We start from the raw sequence: 14,969 nt of genomic DNA, 5'->3' as shown, positions 1-14,969 counted from the left end.
ACCAGAATCGAACCTGGGACCTTTCAGTCCGCAAGCCGACGCTCTATCCTCTGAGCCAAACCGGTTTCGGCAGAGAGTCAAAATTTTTAAACTTAAACTTTTTCTAACGCCACTTCTTCAGCATAGACTCGCCCAGGCCATGATATTTTGTGGAAGAGCCACACTCTACGGGCCAAGAGCCGCATGTGGCTTGAGAGCTGCAGTTTGCCAACCACGGGATTACATGATATCTGAGAGCTAGAGTTTGGCTGTGGCCACTAGCTAAATGGGTGAACTTGGGCAGTTATTGGGGCTCGTAACCTTTGCCCCAATTATCCTCACACAGGGTAGGGTAGAATGACGTATGGAGTAAAACGTGAAAAGGATACAGTGCCTTGCAGAGTAATGACAATAATGTTTCCAGAACAATTCCTATGAACCAGGCACTGTGTTAAGAGCTTCCCATACACTCATGGGGTCGGGACTGGCCCTCTGATCTGGACCAAGAGTGGAAACGATGCAGTGCCAATTCTAAGCTTGTGAATTTCTGCTGCTCTCCGGACCCCAGCTACTGCCATATGAACTAGCTGAGCTAACCTGCTAGAGGATGAGGCCATGTGGATCACAGATGATCACCCTGCTGAGACAACCCAGACCAGCCTTCAGCCAGCTGATGCCCAGCAGACCACAGATACTCTCTAACCCTCTTCCTTCCTCTCTGTAAAAAATCAATAAAATATATTAAAAAAAAAAAAAAAAAAAGACAGAAAAAGAAAAAGAAAGGAGGAGAACCAAGCAGCAGCCACTACAACCAGCCCCCAGGCCCAGAGTCACCCTCGCCAGGCACCACCAGGCGTGTGAAGAGGCCACCTGGACGCGGCCCCAGCAGACATGACATGCAGCAGAGCAAGCCACACTCTGCTGATTCCTGATGCACAACATCACCAGGAACAATAAAAAAGCTTTAGCCGTCATGTTTGGAGCAGTTTATTAGCAACAGCCGGTAACTGGGGCAGGGAGGTGGGGAAAGCGGGGGTCAGAGAGGTGGTGGGGCCAAACCTAGTCATGCTGTGATCCTGGGATGTGACCGACGGGAAGCCACTGAGGGCTCTGGGCAGAAGCATGTCATCATCTGACTGATTTTGAAGGATCACTTCGGGCCCTAGCCAGTTTGGCTCAGTGGATAGAGCATTGGCCTGCAAACTGAAGGGTCCTCGGATTCGATTCTGATCAAGACCACATGCCCGGGGGTTGCAGGCTCCATCCCCAGTAGGCGCGCAGGAGGCAGCCAATCAATGATTCTCACTCATCATTGATGTTTCTCTCTCTCCCTCTCCCTTCCTCTAAGTCAATAAAAATAAATAAAAAAGGATCACTTTGGAGGCTGCAAAGCTCAAGACAGGACCCAGCACCAGGGCCCACTTACAAGCATTAAAGGTGATCATATAGACAGACGCGCTCAGTCCAGTGCCCGGCAGGCAGTGGACTCCATAAACGTCCATGTAGATAGCAGGACAAGGGACCGAGGGAGAGCTGCGGGGGAGGGACGGGGACACAGCCAAGGCCTCGCTCTGAGTGGGAGTCTGACGGGGCAGGGCTGTGATCTGTGCCTCGCTGACGGGCCCGTGAGACACAATGGAGCAGCTGTCCCACAGCCGATGACACACAGCCACGTGTCTGGAGCACGGCCAGTCACCAAGGGCAAGCCTGCCGGTCTCCCTCAACCTCCCACTTCCCTGCCCCGCACACGCGGGCATCTGTCACCCTTCCAGTTGGCAACGCTGGCTTCCTAAAGCAAACCAGGGCGTGGCGGGTGGGTCCTAGAGGCGAGAGGGTCCACATCCAGGCTGGAGGCTACTCCTCCCTCTGGACAGCAACAAAGAGCGGTTATGAAGCACAAACAAAGGTCTTTCAATGTGGAGCAGCACCGACCTACTGGCTATTCAGCAGCTGTGGGTCAGGGGCCGAGCGCTGGAGCTGGAGCCGGAGCTGGCTTGTCAGCCACTGGCCAGGCCAACCCAGGCAAGAAAATGAGCGTCTCTGACTCATACGTTTCTCATCCCCGGAACTGGGGATGTGACCTCATCGGACCTCATCGGCGTGATCGTGAGGACAGAGTTACTGGCTAGGATACATCGAGCCCCGACTGCAATAGGCTATTCGCGGTACTCAGTACAAGTCACCACATTTGATACTCTGAGCTGCCTTTGAATGGAATGATCCCATTTTGCAGATGGAGAAACTGAGGCTGGGAGAGGTCAAGTGGCCTTTCCCATTCACACAGCTGTTACTATTGGAACCGGGACCCAATCACAGGTTTGTCAGATGCCAAAGCTGGGGTCCTCTCCATGGAATGATTCAATGGGCCCTGGATTTGAAAGTGTTTCTTAATCACTACAATGCCATACTGATCAATGGCTTGATTGCTCTTGCAAATGTTCCACAGGAAAGATACATCCTATTTACATTTCATGATGACCGTTGCTGGTGGAAAACCATTATTTTCGACATGGCCTTCATTGAAGAGGAATGATTTTTCCTTTTCGGACATTCTTGGGAAGTTCTTGATCTTCAAAAAAAAAATCACAGCCATACCTTTGAGCACAGGCATGGTTATTTTTATAACTATGTCGGCCTCCTCTCGTTCTCACACAGGGCCGCACTCTTCAGAGCATGACAGCACCTGGCCCCTCACGCCAACCTGCAGGGGCAGGCAGCGAAGGGCCCTGGCTTTGTGGCAGGGAGGCTGATGCCAGAGCGCTGGCAGCCGCCCCAGGCTCTGAGGCCCAGCAGACTCCTGGCTCCACCGCTTCTTGCAGAGACAGGCACGTCCCCTCTCCAAGCCTCTGTTTTCTCATCCCCGGAAATCAGAAGAATGTCTCTTCACAGTCACTGCCCGATGTTCTCCTGAGTTGGTCCAGCTGATCGTGTCATCCGTGTGGCCACTCAAGTCCTAGGATCAGTGTGTGGGCTGTTTGTTGACCATTTGCAAAGGGATGAGGGAAGGGATGTATTTCAGATGTTGAGGAATATATAGAATCTGTTTGTCATCAAAGCCAGATTTCAGCAATTAGATGGTGACGGGGTAGGCGGGTGAGTGGGTGACAATTACAGGAGAGTTGTGGACAGAGGCAGCATTAGTACTTTCTGTGGTGTCAGGTTAAGGACAAAGTTAGTCTGTCCGAGGCTTAGAGCACAGTCTTGCTCATAGAAAGGCCTCCATCTGAAGAACGAATAAATGAATGAATGGACAGGTGCAGGCGCATCGGGAGAGCATCTTTTGGTCCCAGCTTTTCTTCACAGCTCTTTCCACAAGACACCAAATCCCACCAACGGGCACCATCACTCCCAGGACGTGGGCACAGGCCGGCGGTGAGCTGAATGGTACCGAAATCGCCACCAGCCTCCCTCCAGTGCTTGCCAAGAACTGAGCCCAACCATATTTGGCGCTGGGTTCACTTCAGGGGTTTTCTTCCCACTCGCAGAATCATGGAAACTCCGAATAAGATGGGGCCTTCAGGGTCACCTAGTCCTGGCCCCTCGCCAGCTGCTGAGGGAATTCGTCTGGCTGCACCGAGCCCCTCGGGGCAGGGACTCTGAGCTGGGCGCTGTGATCTGAGAGGATGAAGGTTTGCACACCTGCTTCCTGCCTCCCAAAGCGCCCGGCCCATCGCACACAGCCCTGCCATTATTCCACCCCCCAGCCCAGTGCACACACCCCTGCCATTATTCCACCCCCGCTCTAACTGTTTACTTGTGTGTTGTCTCTGGTCTTCTCCCTCCCCCATTATTCTGTAACCTCTAAGAGGCCAGAGACCCCATCTCTCTCCTTCACCACTGAACGAATGAATCATGAGTGAATTAATTTAGGGTTGGGGATACAGGCAACATTGGATCACCCATCAAACAGACAAAGTAGAGGCACCAAAACATAAGATAAGTATTTAAAGAACTTAAGCTTTTAACATTATTCTTTTCTATATGGATGGTATTTTTCACAATTTTAAAAAAAAATTTTAAGTTGGGGGGCGGGGGGAGCTGGCAAAAAAATATTGAGATGTTGACCATATATTACATTTTTCCTATTTTAGGTACTTGACACAAACCAACCCAGTTAGGAACATGCTTTGCCATTACCGCTCAGAAATAATCAAATTACACATGCTCACCCAGTTTGGTATTACTACTAAAGGAATGTGGACATCAATTTCAGAACTTTCTGGATTTCTTTATACTTATACTAGAGGCCCAGTGGATGAAAATTCATGCACTGGAGGGGGGTCCCTCAGCCCAGCCTGCCGCCTCTCACAGTCCAAGAGTCCTCAGGGACGGGAGGTGACCCAGTGACCAAGGGAAGGCAACGCCCCCATCCCACCTCTGCTGCTGCCACTGCCAGCAGCACAAGTCTTGTCGGCCCTGGTTACCTGAGCCTCAGGCGGCCCTGGGCGGCTGGGCAGCTGCCATCCAAGGCTTGCCTGTGCCTCAGGCTGGCCCTGGGCAGCTGGGAGGCTGAGGGCAGGTCTGGCTGCACCTTGTGCCTGCTGCCCTCCCTCATTCCCCTGCTGCCCTCCCTCATTCCCCTGGCTGAAAGGACTGGGGACTCTGATGGGGCTGAGGGACTGGGCGCCACCATCTTTGTGATGGTGTGACAGTCAGTTTGCATATTCCCTCTTTTTTAGATAGGATCCTATGGTTTGACATTGTTTTTATTTGGAATGCTAACCAGAGGTGGGGGTCCCTGACTAATTTGTGCTCACAGCCACCAAAGGGTCTTAACCAGGGGCTCGCAGTTCAGGGAATCTAGTTAAAGTTTCTGGAATCTCCACCAAGTGCTCAAAAACCTCCAAGGCCAGAGACTCACCACTGCTCTACCCCTGGAAAGGCCACCCACTCATCCACCTGTTCATTCACTCACGTACACGAAAGCATTTACTGAGCAACTGCTATGCGCCATGCACTGTCCTAGGCCTGGAACACAGCCCTGAATATGACTCACACATTCCCCGACCTTTATGGGACTTACATTCTAGCTAGAGGAGACAGACAGTAAACAAGCAAGAACAATATATGTCAGGTAATATGTGGAGAAAAATAAGGCAAGGGTGGCTTTGAGCACAGCTTAAAGGGAGAGAAAGAACCACAGAGCTAGGTGGAAGAGCAGGTGCAAAGGCCCTGAGGCAGGACCATGTGCAGCCAGGTTGAGGAACAGGACTGGAGAAGAGTTAGCACGGAGGACGGTTTTAGGGTAGGAGTCAAGGCCACCAGGGCCTAAGGGCCATGATGAGACTATGGCAGAGGAAAGACATGATCTAACCCAGACTTAACAGGATCTCCCAGCCAGTCCCGTGGCCAGGTCTGTCCTTGGGCTGCGCAGTTTGGCATGGCTGTGAGTCACGCCAGGGCATCGTGGGTCAGGCTGCACTGTCCCTCCGCAATGGCAGACATGTTCTATATCTGCGCTGTCTAAATAGGGTGAGTATTAGCCACGCGTGGCTCCTGAGCGACAGAAACGTGGCTGGTGAGACTGAGGAAACGGCTATGTGAGTTTTTAATTTGATCAGAGTTCATTACATTTCCTTCTCCACAGCCACACGTGTATTGAAGAATGTAGAGGGGCCTCATTCACAGGATCCCAGAGCCTAACCTGAGAGCCAGGAGCGCTGGGACCCTCCCATACCTGCCTGACTTCAGAACTCGGGGGCTGGGCGGACCTGCATGAATCATGGCACCTGGCGCCGGGCACCAGGGTGGGGCCTGGGGCAGGCTGGGTCCAAGGCTTTATAAACGATGAGCAAACGGCCTACGGGAGCTGTGACTAACGGGGTAATCAGAGCCAGGCTGGGCCCAGGACCCAGGTCTCCCGGTTTTCAAGCCAGTGGAGCACCCCGTGGGCTGTCCGTGGAGCAGTTGCTTGGATTCCATCTGTTGGAGGAGGTCACATCCCCTGGTGGTTACGGGCACACTGGTAGCCTCCGAAGTCCGCTGCCTGGATTCAGATCCGGCTCCGCTTGACACCCATGCACCCTGGCAAGTTTCTTAACCAATCTGATCCCTATTTCCCACGTGTTAAATAGGGAGAGAGGTTTCCACCTCGCACAGCCATCCTAAGGGCTGAACAGCTAGGCTGTATAAAGTAGTTAGAAAACAGGCCCTTTTTTGTGAAGGGCCAGATGGTAAAAACTACTCAGCACTGATGCTGTAGCAGGAAAGCTACAGAAGCCATAAATAAATGGGCACAACTGTGTCCTAGGAAAATTTAAATCATAAATATAGGCAGCGGCCTGGATTCGGCCTGCAGGTTGTGCTTGCAGACCTCTGGCTTTGCGCAGTGCCTGGAAAATCGTGCTATACGCGGGCAGTTACTTACTGAGGAGCTGACACAGTTATTATGAGCCTTGAGAAAGAAGATACTTACTGAAGGTGACTCCTGGTGGCTAACTCGGCTCAAATTAAAAAATAATAATACAACAACAACAACAACAACAACAACAAAACAGAGCCTAGCAGCCATCTCTACACAGGGATCTCTCACGCAAGCTGCACCTCAAGGAGAAGCCTGCTCTGAACTACCTGCCTCTGCACTGAACTGCCCACCTGTACTGTGTGTGTGCCCTCTGAGCCAGCCCTTACTTGAATCTTATTTCAACCAAAAGGCCTAACGCTTTCCCCATCCAATTGGAGATATGTGGCTCTAGCCAACCAGAGAGCCTCTATTCTGACCAATCAGGACAGGGCCTTTTGGGCCAATCAAACTTCAAGGATTTGGAGTCCTCATTTGCAATAGGACAGACTAATTTGCAAGAGGACAGGGGTGGGGACTTCTGTCCCTATAAGCCAGCCTCCCCTCTGGCTCTGAGAGCACATTTTCCCTTTCCGTTGAAGACAAAAGAGTGGGTTTCCCTGGCTGAGTGAAAGCACTGAAGATACCTCACTGGAGCAGAGCTGGGAGGACCGGCACAGGCCAGAACAGACCGCAGCACAGCGGAGCAGACCAGCTCAGTGCAGAGCAGACCAGCAAGGAGCAGAGCAGATAAGGGCCTGGCCTCGGGCCCACCTGGCCCTCGGACTGCCTCCCAGCCGTGCTGTTTTCACAGCTGCACCGTATCACAATCGAGCTATTTTCCACGGGATAACGTTTCCCTCTTCACCGCACCCCACAGAGAGGATTCCTGTTAGTGTGGAACTGGTGCCAAAGACCATGGGCTGACATATGTACTGATGAACTTAAAGAACAGGAAGAATTATATCTGAAGCAGGAGATCTTCTTGCTATGGACCACGCTACCCCTTGGATGGCTGGTTTATCCTCCTTGGCCAGGATTTCCCCAAAAGAGATTTTCCCGGCGGTGACATGCATGACAGCTAGTATTTATCATGTGCCATGAGTACACCAAACGCTACATGCTTACCTCCTGTGATTCCCACAATGACCTCCTGTGTCACTGGTCCTGCAATATGGAAAGTTCAGAGAAGACAAGAACTTGGCGCAGGTTGAGCAAAGGTCTGACTGAACCCTCAGGGCAAAGAGGCCAGCAAGTCTTCCTCCCCCTGACACCCCGGGTGATCAGCATGGGGCCTGGCACCCAGCAGATGCTCAAATAAACATGTGTCAAGTGGAAACATGGGCATGCTGGCTCTCGGTTCACACCATAATGTCCTTCTGTTTCAGGAGCTTGTCACGTAACTTCTCAGGGTAACAAGGACAAATAGCACCTACTTCACTGGGCTGCTGTGAGGAATTCAGGAAAGCTACATCTTAGAAACCAAAATCAAGCAGATGACCCGGCTTAGCAGCGCCTCGGGAACTGGTCCCTGTGTGCCTGACCTCACGCCATCCCCTCCTCTCAGTTCCAGCTGGGAGCCTCCTCCAACACACCAGGGTCATTGCCACTCCAAGCTTTTGCTCTTGCTGTGCCTCCCTCCGCACACTCTTTCACCTGCATTTCAGAGAGCCACCTGCACCGACTCCTGGACACCCTCAGCCTCAGCTCCCAAGTCCCCTCCTCAGTGAGCCTTCCCGACCACCCATCCAGGCAGGTCCTCCCTCCTCCCTAGGCCATCACCTGTTTATTTCCTTCTCAGCCGTTCTGGTGAACTGTCACTACCCGATTTTTGCCTCTATCTGGTCAGTGTTTTTCCTGCTTCTTGAAAGCATGTCCCAGGCCTGCCTCTTTCACCACTAGGCCCACGCCTGGAGCACGCTTCAGGCTCAAGGTCCGTTCCCTCCCTCCTCCTCCTCCTGCAGGGGGAGGGGAAGGCCCACGGGAGCTCTGGGTGGGTCCCACACCCAAACAATGCTGCTGTAAAAAGCAACCAGACTACAACAAAGGTTACGACACTGCAAAGCCATTTCCCCCTTTTATCCCTCTAAATTCTTCACTTCCTAAAAGAAACAAACACACACCAAAGCCACTGGGGGGGCTCTGGGCCTAATCTGGGCCTGAGTTGCTGGGCAGAATGCAGACTGTTGCAGACAGAGGGGGAGAGAATAAGCCAGATGGCTGGCTCACCAGAGAACCCCTGCAGCCTGGAGATGGCCGTGCAGCCTCCAGCTGTCCCAGGCCGGCAGAAGATCCCTCCCCCTGGGACACCTGTAGGGGTGATGAGTGACCCGATGAATGGGCTTAGCAGATAAATGGGGGAGGGAGGGAGGGAGAACACTAAACACTGCAGGTTGCATGGTTACTTCCACTTTCATACACTCTGTTGGAATAAAACAGCCCAAAGAATAGTGGTTTAATTCCATAAATATCTAATAGTGTGTCTCCAGAAGGTACAGACACACAGCACACGCAGTCATAAATCTTATAGCGTGAGAGCTAAGAAGGCCAGAATAATAATAATAATAATAATAATAATAATAATGCCAACAGCGGCCATTCAAGTGCACAGAATCGGTGTGGTGCTGGGTTCCTGACATGCCTGTTTGTCTCTGTTATAGCCTCCCGGTGACCCTCGCAGAGGGGGATGATGATCTCTGCTTCACAGATAAGAAAACTGAGGCTCAGGGAGGCAGCAGGACTTGCTCGAGGTCACACGGCTGGTAACTGGCCAAGTTAGGGTTCACATCTAAGCCAAGCGGTTCCATAAAAACTACCACCAGAGGTTCTCTTATTTATCTTAAAAAAACAAACAAGTGCCAAAACCGGTTTTGCTTAGAGGATAGAGCGTCGGCCTGCGGACTGAAAGGTCCCAAGTTCAATTCCGATCAAGGGTATGTACCTTGGTTGCGGGCACATCCCCAGTGGTGGGTGTGCAGGAGACAGCTGATCGATGTTTCTCTCTCATCAATGTTTCTAGCTCTCTGTCCCTCTCCCTTCCTCTCTGTGGAAAATTAATTAAAAAACACACACACAAAAAACAAACAAGTTCCACCTCCCCTCACAGGAGGCGTCTAAAGGGCCTATTCAGTTTTATCCCTTGGGTTCCCTGCTTCAGAGGCCCAGACAGGTGGGGTCCATCCAAACAGTGCCAGCAGGGCCCTCCAGGGCCCTCCTGAGAGCGGTGCCCTTGAGGAGGAGAGAGGAGTGGTCCGTGGCCCCGGAGCCATTACACAGGTTTTATTTCCATCCAGCCACCACGTCTTGGGGATCTGGTCATCTTGGGTGAGTCACTTTGGTTCCCCACTAAACACTGAGATAATGGTCATAGTCACTCCCCACAGAAGTGTGAGGAGTCTCTGAGCTTGGCCCTTCCTCACAAAAGTTACAGAGTCAGGCCTTTGTGGTGCAGTGGGTGAGTGTCAACCCATAAACCAAGAGGTCACTGGTTCAATTCCCGGTCAAGGCACATGCCTGCGTTTTGGGCTTGATCCCTAATAGGGGGCATTCAGGAGGCAGTCAATCAATGATGCTTCTTTCTGATGTTTCTCTCTCTATATTCCTCTCCCTTCTTTTCTCTCTAAAAGTCAATTTAAAATATTTTTTAAAAGTTAAAAACAGAATTACCATATTATCCAGCAATTCTACTCCTAGGTGTACGCTCCAAACAACTGGAAACAGGTGTTAAAGCAGAAACTTGGACATAAATGTTCACAGCGGCATTTTCCCCAACAGCCCAAATATGGAAACAATCCAAATGCACATCAATGGGTGCAGGATAAACTGTGCTATAGCCACACAATGGAATGATATCCGGCCAGAAGTGGAATCCAGTACTGATACACGCTACCACAGGGATGAAGCTCAAAAACATCCTTATTGCCTTGGACAGTATTGTTCAGTGGGGTGAAGTGTTGTCCCATATGCCAAAAGGTTGTGGGTTCGGTCCCCGGTGGGGGTGCATCCAAGTGACAACCGACCAATGTTTCTCTCTCACATAGATGCTTCTTTCTCTCTTTCCCCCTCTCCTTCTCCATCTAAGATCAATTAAAAAAAAAACAAAACTTATTTTAAGTGAAAAAAACAATCACCATAAAAGGTCACGTATTCTATGATTCCATTTATATGAAACATCTGCTTTCTGTCCCTATGGATTTACCTATTCTGGACATTATATATTGTAGAATCTTGACTGTTTTCATGATTTGGAATTCCATATAATATAGGTATCAGGGGGCAGTCTCCAAGACAACCAGAGCTGCAAGGTTGGCCACAGAAAACTTTGTGTCACTGGCCACAATTCCACTTGGCCACAGACAGAGCTTATAAGAGGCTAAGTCAGTGTCTTAATCCCAACCCTACTCTTAAGAACAATACAACTCAAGATAATTGAGAATACAGTTCAGTGGATACTCTGAAAGGGCGAGGCCAGGGTCAGTGTAGATTACAGAGAAGGGACACGGAGTCCAGCCTGTGGGAGAAGAGGTGATCAGGGAAGACCTCCATAGGGAAGTGATAGCAGACTGAAAGAAGAGAAGAGCAGTATGACTTATAAAGAAGCATGGTAATGACCCCCAGGGGTGAGGGAACAGAAGGAGCTTCTCAGCTCAAGAAGCAACAAGCACACAGCAGGTGTGGGAAGGATATGGGAGCTAAGACAGGGCCCAAACCACAAAGGGCATCCCTCAACTAACATTTACCAAAGGCCCACTGTGCACCAAACACTGCGCTAAGCATGAGAATGCAATGGTGAGCCAAACAGGCCCAGCCCCTGCCCTCCTGGAGTTTATCACTAGTAGAGGAGGCAGATATTAACAACAGTTAACACTCCCATAGCAGCCAGTCTCCAGGATGGACCCCAAGGATGCATCTTCTCCCCCAATATCCTGACCCTCATAACTTTATATAGGCTCCTTCCACACTGCACGGGGCCAATAAAATATTGCAGAGCCAAGCCAGTGTGGCTCAGTGGTTGAACATCGACCTATGAAACAGGAGGTCACGGTTTGATTCCCAGTCAGGACACATGCCTGGATTGTGGGCCCAATCCCCAGTGTGGGGAATGCAGGAGGCAGCCAATCAATGATTCTCTCTCATCATTATTCTCTCTCCCTCTCCCTTCCGCTCTGAAATCAGTTAAAATACATTTTTAAAAAATATTGCAGAAATACCACAGTGATTTCTGACACCAGATCATAAAGGCATTACAGCTTTCGCTTTGCTCTCTCAGATCATCTGCTCTGGGGAAGCCAGCCGCCAGGTCATGAGGACACTCAGCAGCCCTCTGGGAGATCCTGTGGAAAGGAACTGAGGCCTCCTGCCAACAGCCAGTGTGAGTTCGCCATCTGTGTGAGCAAGTATGTAATCTCCGGAGGGATCTTCCAGCCACAGGCAAGCCTTCAGATGACACCATGACTGAAACCCCATGAGCAACCATGAGCCAGACCACCTAGACAAGGCATTCCTCAAGTCCTGACCATCAGAAATTGTAAGATAGTGAGTATCACTGTTCTAAGCCACTAAGTTTTGGGGTGACATGTAACAGCACAGATAACTAATACAAACATTAAGTTCTTTATATAAATCAACTCTCTTAATTCTAATGACACCTTGAAGTAGGTACTATTCTTATCTCCACTTAATACATAAGGAAACTAAGGCACCAAGCAGTTAAGTGCCTTGTCCAGAGACAAATCCAGTAAATGGGAAAATGAGGGTTTGTATCTGGGAGTCTAGACTTACAATCACTTCGGTATAGCTGTGGTCTCCTCCCTTCCTCTCTCCTTTTCCCTCCTTCCCTCCCTTCTTTTCCTTTATTTGTCACAATTTAGCATCTACTCTGTGACTTCTTCAGACAAGATGACTCTAGCGGTCTGGCTCTCTGGAATGATATTTGAGCAGACCTGACAGAAGGAGGGAGAAGAAGAGCAAAGGGAAATGTAGTTGAGGCAAAGGGAACAGCAGATGCAAAGGCCCTGAGGCAGAAACCACCTTGGTATGTTGGAGGAACTGGAAGGCAGCCAGTGTAGCAGAGCGAAATAAGGGTGATGAAGGCCTGGAGAGGAGGCTGGGGTCAAATCACCAGGCCTTGTTGGCCACCAGAGAAAATCTGGATTTTATAGTCAGAGCAGTGGGAAGCCACCTGAAAGTTTAATTACCAAGGGGAGTGGTGTGATCTGTTTTATCACTTAGATACAGGGGTGGGGAACCTTTTTTTCTGCCAAGGACCATTTGGATATTTATAACATCATTCATGGGCCATACGAAATTAGCAACCTAAAAATTAGCCTGCTATATTTGTCCAAACATTTAATTAACTCACCCCTAATGCCTTGGCAGGGCCAGACCAAATGATTTCTCTGGCCTTATACACCCCGGGGGCCAGACACTCCCCACCCCTGATGGAAGGAGGCACAAGCTCCATTCCATAAACCAGATCCCCTCTGTTTCCTGCCCACCTCCAACTGTCCTCCCATGACGCCCAAATAACGATAACCGTTTACAAAGTGCTACAAAGTTATAAACATGTCCCTTCTGAGCCTTCCACCCACACTAGTGGGTAAAAGGTCAAAAATACCATCTGTCCAAGGGATGGGAAGACTTTAAAAGGGCCGGTCATACTCACAAAAAAATGCTTAGCGTCCCCTTAAACACCCAGGAAAGATCCAAAAAAGATGAATCTCATGCCTTTTCTGTATAGGAAACCATGGCATCTTAGATGTGATTGGTTGTGCTAAAATAAGAGGAAGATAAATAGAAACCGACTAAAATAATCCTTGAGTGGCCATTATTGAGAGGTTAAAGCTGATGCCACAGGATGAATAAGGAGCTAAAAAAGAATTACCATCAAGCCCCGTCTGGGTTCTGGTTCCTGAGCAGGTTCCCCGGGTTTGGGTCCCTCCTGGGTGCCTTTTCTTTTCCTTCTACGCGTTGAGGACAAGCCAGTCCTAAGGGTCTAATGCCCAGATCTACACTCACATTTTACTGTAAATCCTTGTAACAAACATACTCTTCTCAAACTGAATTAGATAAAGCTCTGCAGATAAAACTCAAAGTCTAACAGGCTTGTGTTTTGTTAAGGGAAAATATAAGATACAAATGCTACAAGGACGCCTGCCTGGGTGCTGGCAACTTTTCTATCTTGACTGGGTGGTGGTTGTCCATAATTTTGTAAAAGTTCACAGAGCAAGACACAACTTTCACCCAAGGGGGGAAAAACAACCACCCCATTATAATGCTTGCTTGGTTACCATTTATTGTGCTTTCCCTGTACCAGGCATTTCGCACGCTTTTCTCTCAGCTCTAAACCCACCAACATCCTAGTCCCACCAACATCCTATTCCCACTTTATTGCTTAAATAAAAATCTAAGGCTCAGAGAAGGCAAGCCACTTACCAAAGATCACACAGCCATAAACAAGCTGAGGCAGAATTCGGTTCCAAGTTCATCACATTGTAAACCCTGAAACGTTTGGGGGCGGGCGCCTCCTACCAGAATGTTAGAACTGGTGGGGAATCTCAAAATCTTTTCATTTAACACAATCTTTTCATTTAACACATCTTTTCATTTAACCGATAAGGCTATTTGGAGACCAGCCCAGGATCCCTCCGCCAGCAACTGGAAGACAAAGCCCCCTCGCTCTGGACTCCCTATCTCACGCTTCCTCTGGTGAGGCAGGCGCCCTCTTAACCGGGTGAGGATGGGTAGAGGAAGGAGAAGGGGAGTAAGAAAGACCGCTGCCCTCCCCTTCTCCCCGCTCCGACCCCACAAATACTTGAGAGGAAGGGAGGGAGGGCGGAACCTGGGCTCTCCACAAGTCCCAGGCACCTCGCCGGGAGCCTCCCCCGCTGGGAGCCCGTCCCGCCGCGGGGAGCTCCTACCTGGGTGGGCGAAGGGCTGCCTCCGGGGCCTGCCGGGCGGGAGCGCGCTGGCACTGGCCTCGCTCATGGCTGCGCCGGCTCCGCGCGCCCCGCTCCGGCCGCCCGCCGCGCCTCCGAGCCCTCCCTCCGGGGCCGCCGGGCCTCCCTCCGCAGCGGGATTCCAGGTTCCGGGACGTCACAGAGGCCGGGGCGGGGCGCGGAGCCCGCTCCCACGCCCGCCGCGGGGACCACTGGGGCGGGGGCGCCGGGCTGTGCCCGCGGGGGCCGTGTGATGGGAGCCCCGCTCAGGGACGGGGGCCTGGGCTGGGGATCCATCCGAGACCGCTCCATCCAGCGGCCCGATAAGGGGCGACCTCCCGGAGGTCTCACTCCAAATGTTACAGGATAATAAAAATAACCAAACTGTAAAACTAGTGTTCGTATAAGTTACCATTTGAGTGCAAAAGGGGGTGGAGGGTTAAGAATCTATTTGGGTCGAAACCGGTTTGGCTCAGTGGATAGAGCGTCGGTCTTCGGGCTGAAGGGTCCCAGGTTCGATTCCGGTCAAGGGCATGTACATTGGTTGCGGGCACATCCCCGGTGGGGGGTGTGCTGGAGGCAGCTGGTCAATGTTTCTAGCTCTCTATCCCTCTCCCTTCCTCTCTGTAAAAAATCAATTTTATATATATATATATATATATATATATATATATATTTTATTTTATTTTATTTTATTTAAGAATCTATTTGGATATGTTTGTAAGGGCATAAGATGCCTCTGGAGCGGGGAGTTGGATGGCTGGGTGAGAAAG

The 14,969-nt window shown here is 50.6% G+C and overlaps 1 protein-coding gene across 3 annotated transcripts in view; it reads right to left on the bottom strand.

The window, feature by feature from the left end:
- The window catches only part of TMC7 (transmembrane channel like 7), a 52,340-nt gene extending 38,032 nt beyond the window's left edge, over positions 1-14,308 (bottom strand). For all 3 annotated transcript variants that reach the window (XM_036410331.2, XM_036410332.2, XM_036410333.2), the window contains exon 1: positions 14,179-14,308. In XM_036410331.2, coding sequence (XP_036266224.1) covers positions 14,179-14,245 — 67 coding nt within the window. In that variant the 5' untranslated portion in view covers positions 14,246-14,308. The remainder of the gene's footprint in view (positions 1-14,178) is intronic.
- Positions 14,309-14,969: the final 661 nt, after the last annotated feature.

Source organism: Pipistrellus kuhlii, unplaced genomic scaffold (assembly GCF_014108245.1).
Source record: "Pipistrellus kuhlii isolate mPipKuh1 unplaced genomic scaffold, mPipKuh1.p scaffold_m20_p_4, whole genome shotgun sequence".
Lineage (NCBI taxonomy): Eukaryota > Metazoa > Chordata > Mammalia > Chiroptera > Vespertilionidae > Pipistrellus > Pipistrellus kuhlii.
This window is presented reverse-complemented; position numbering and strand designations above follow the sequence as displayed.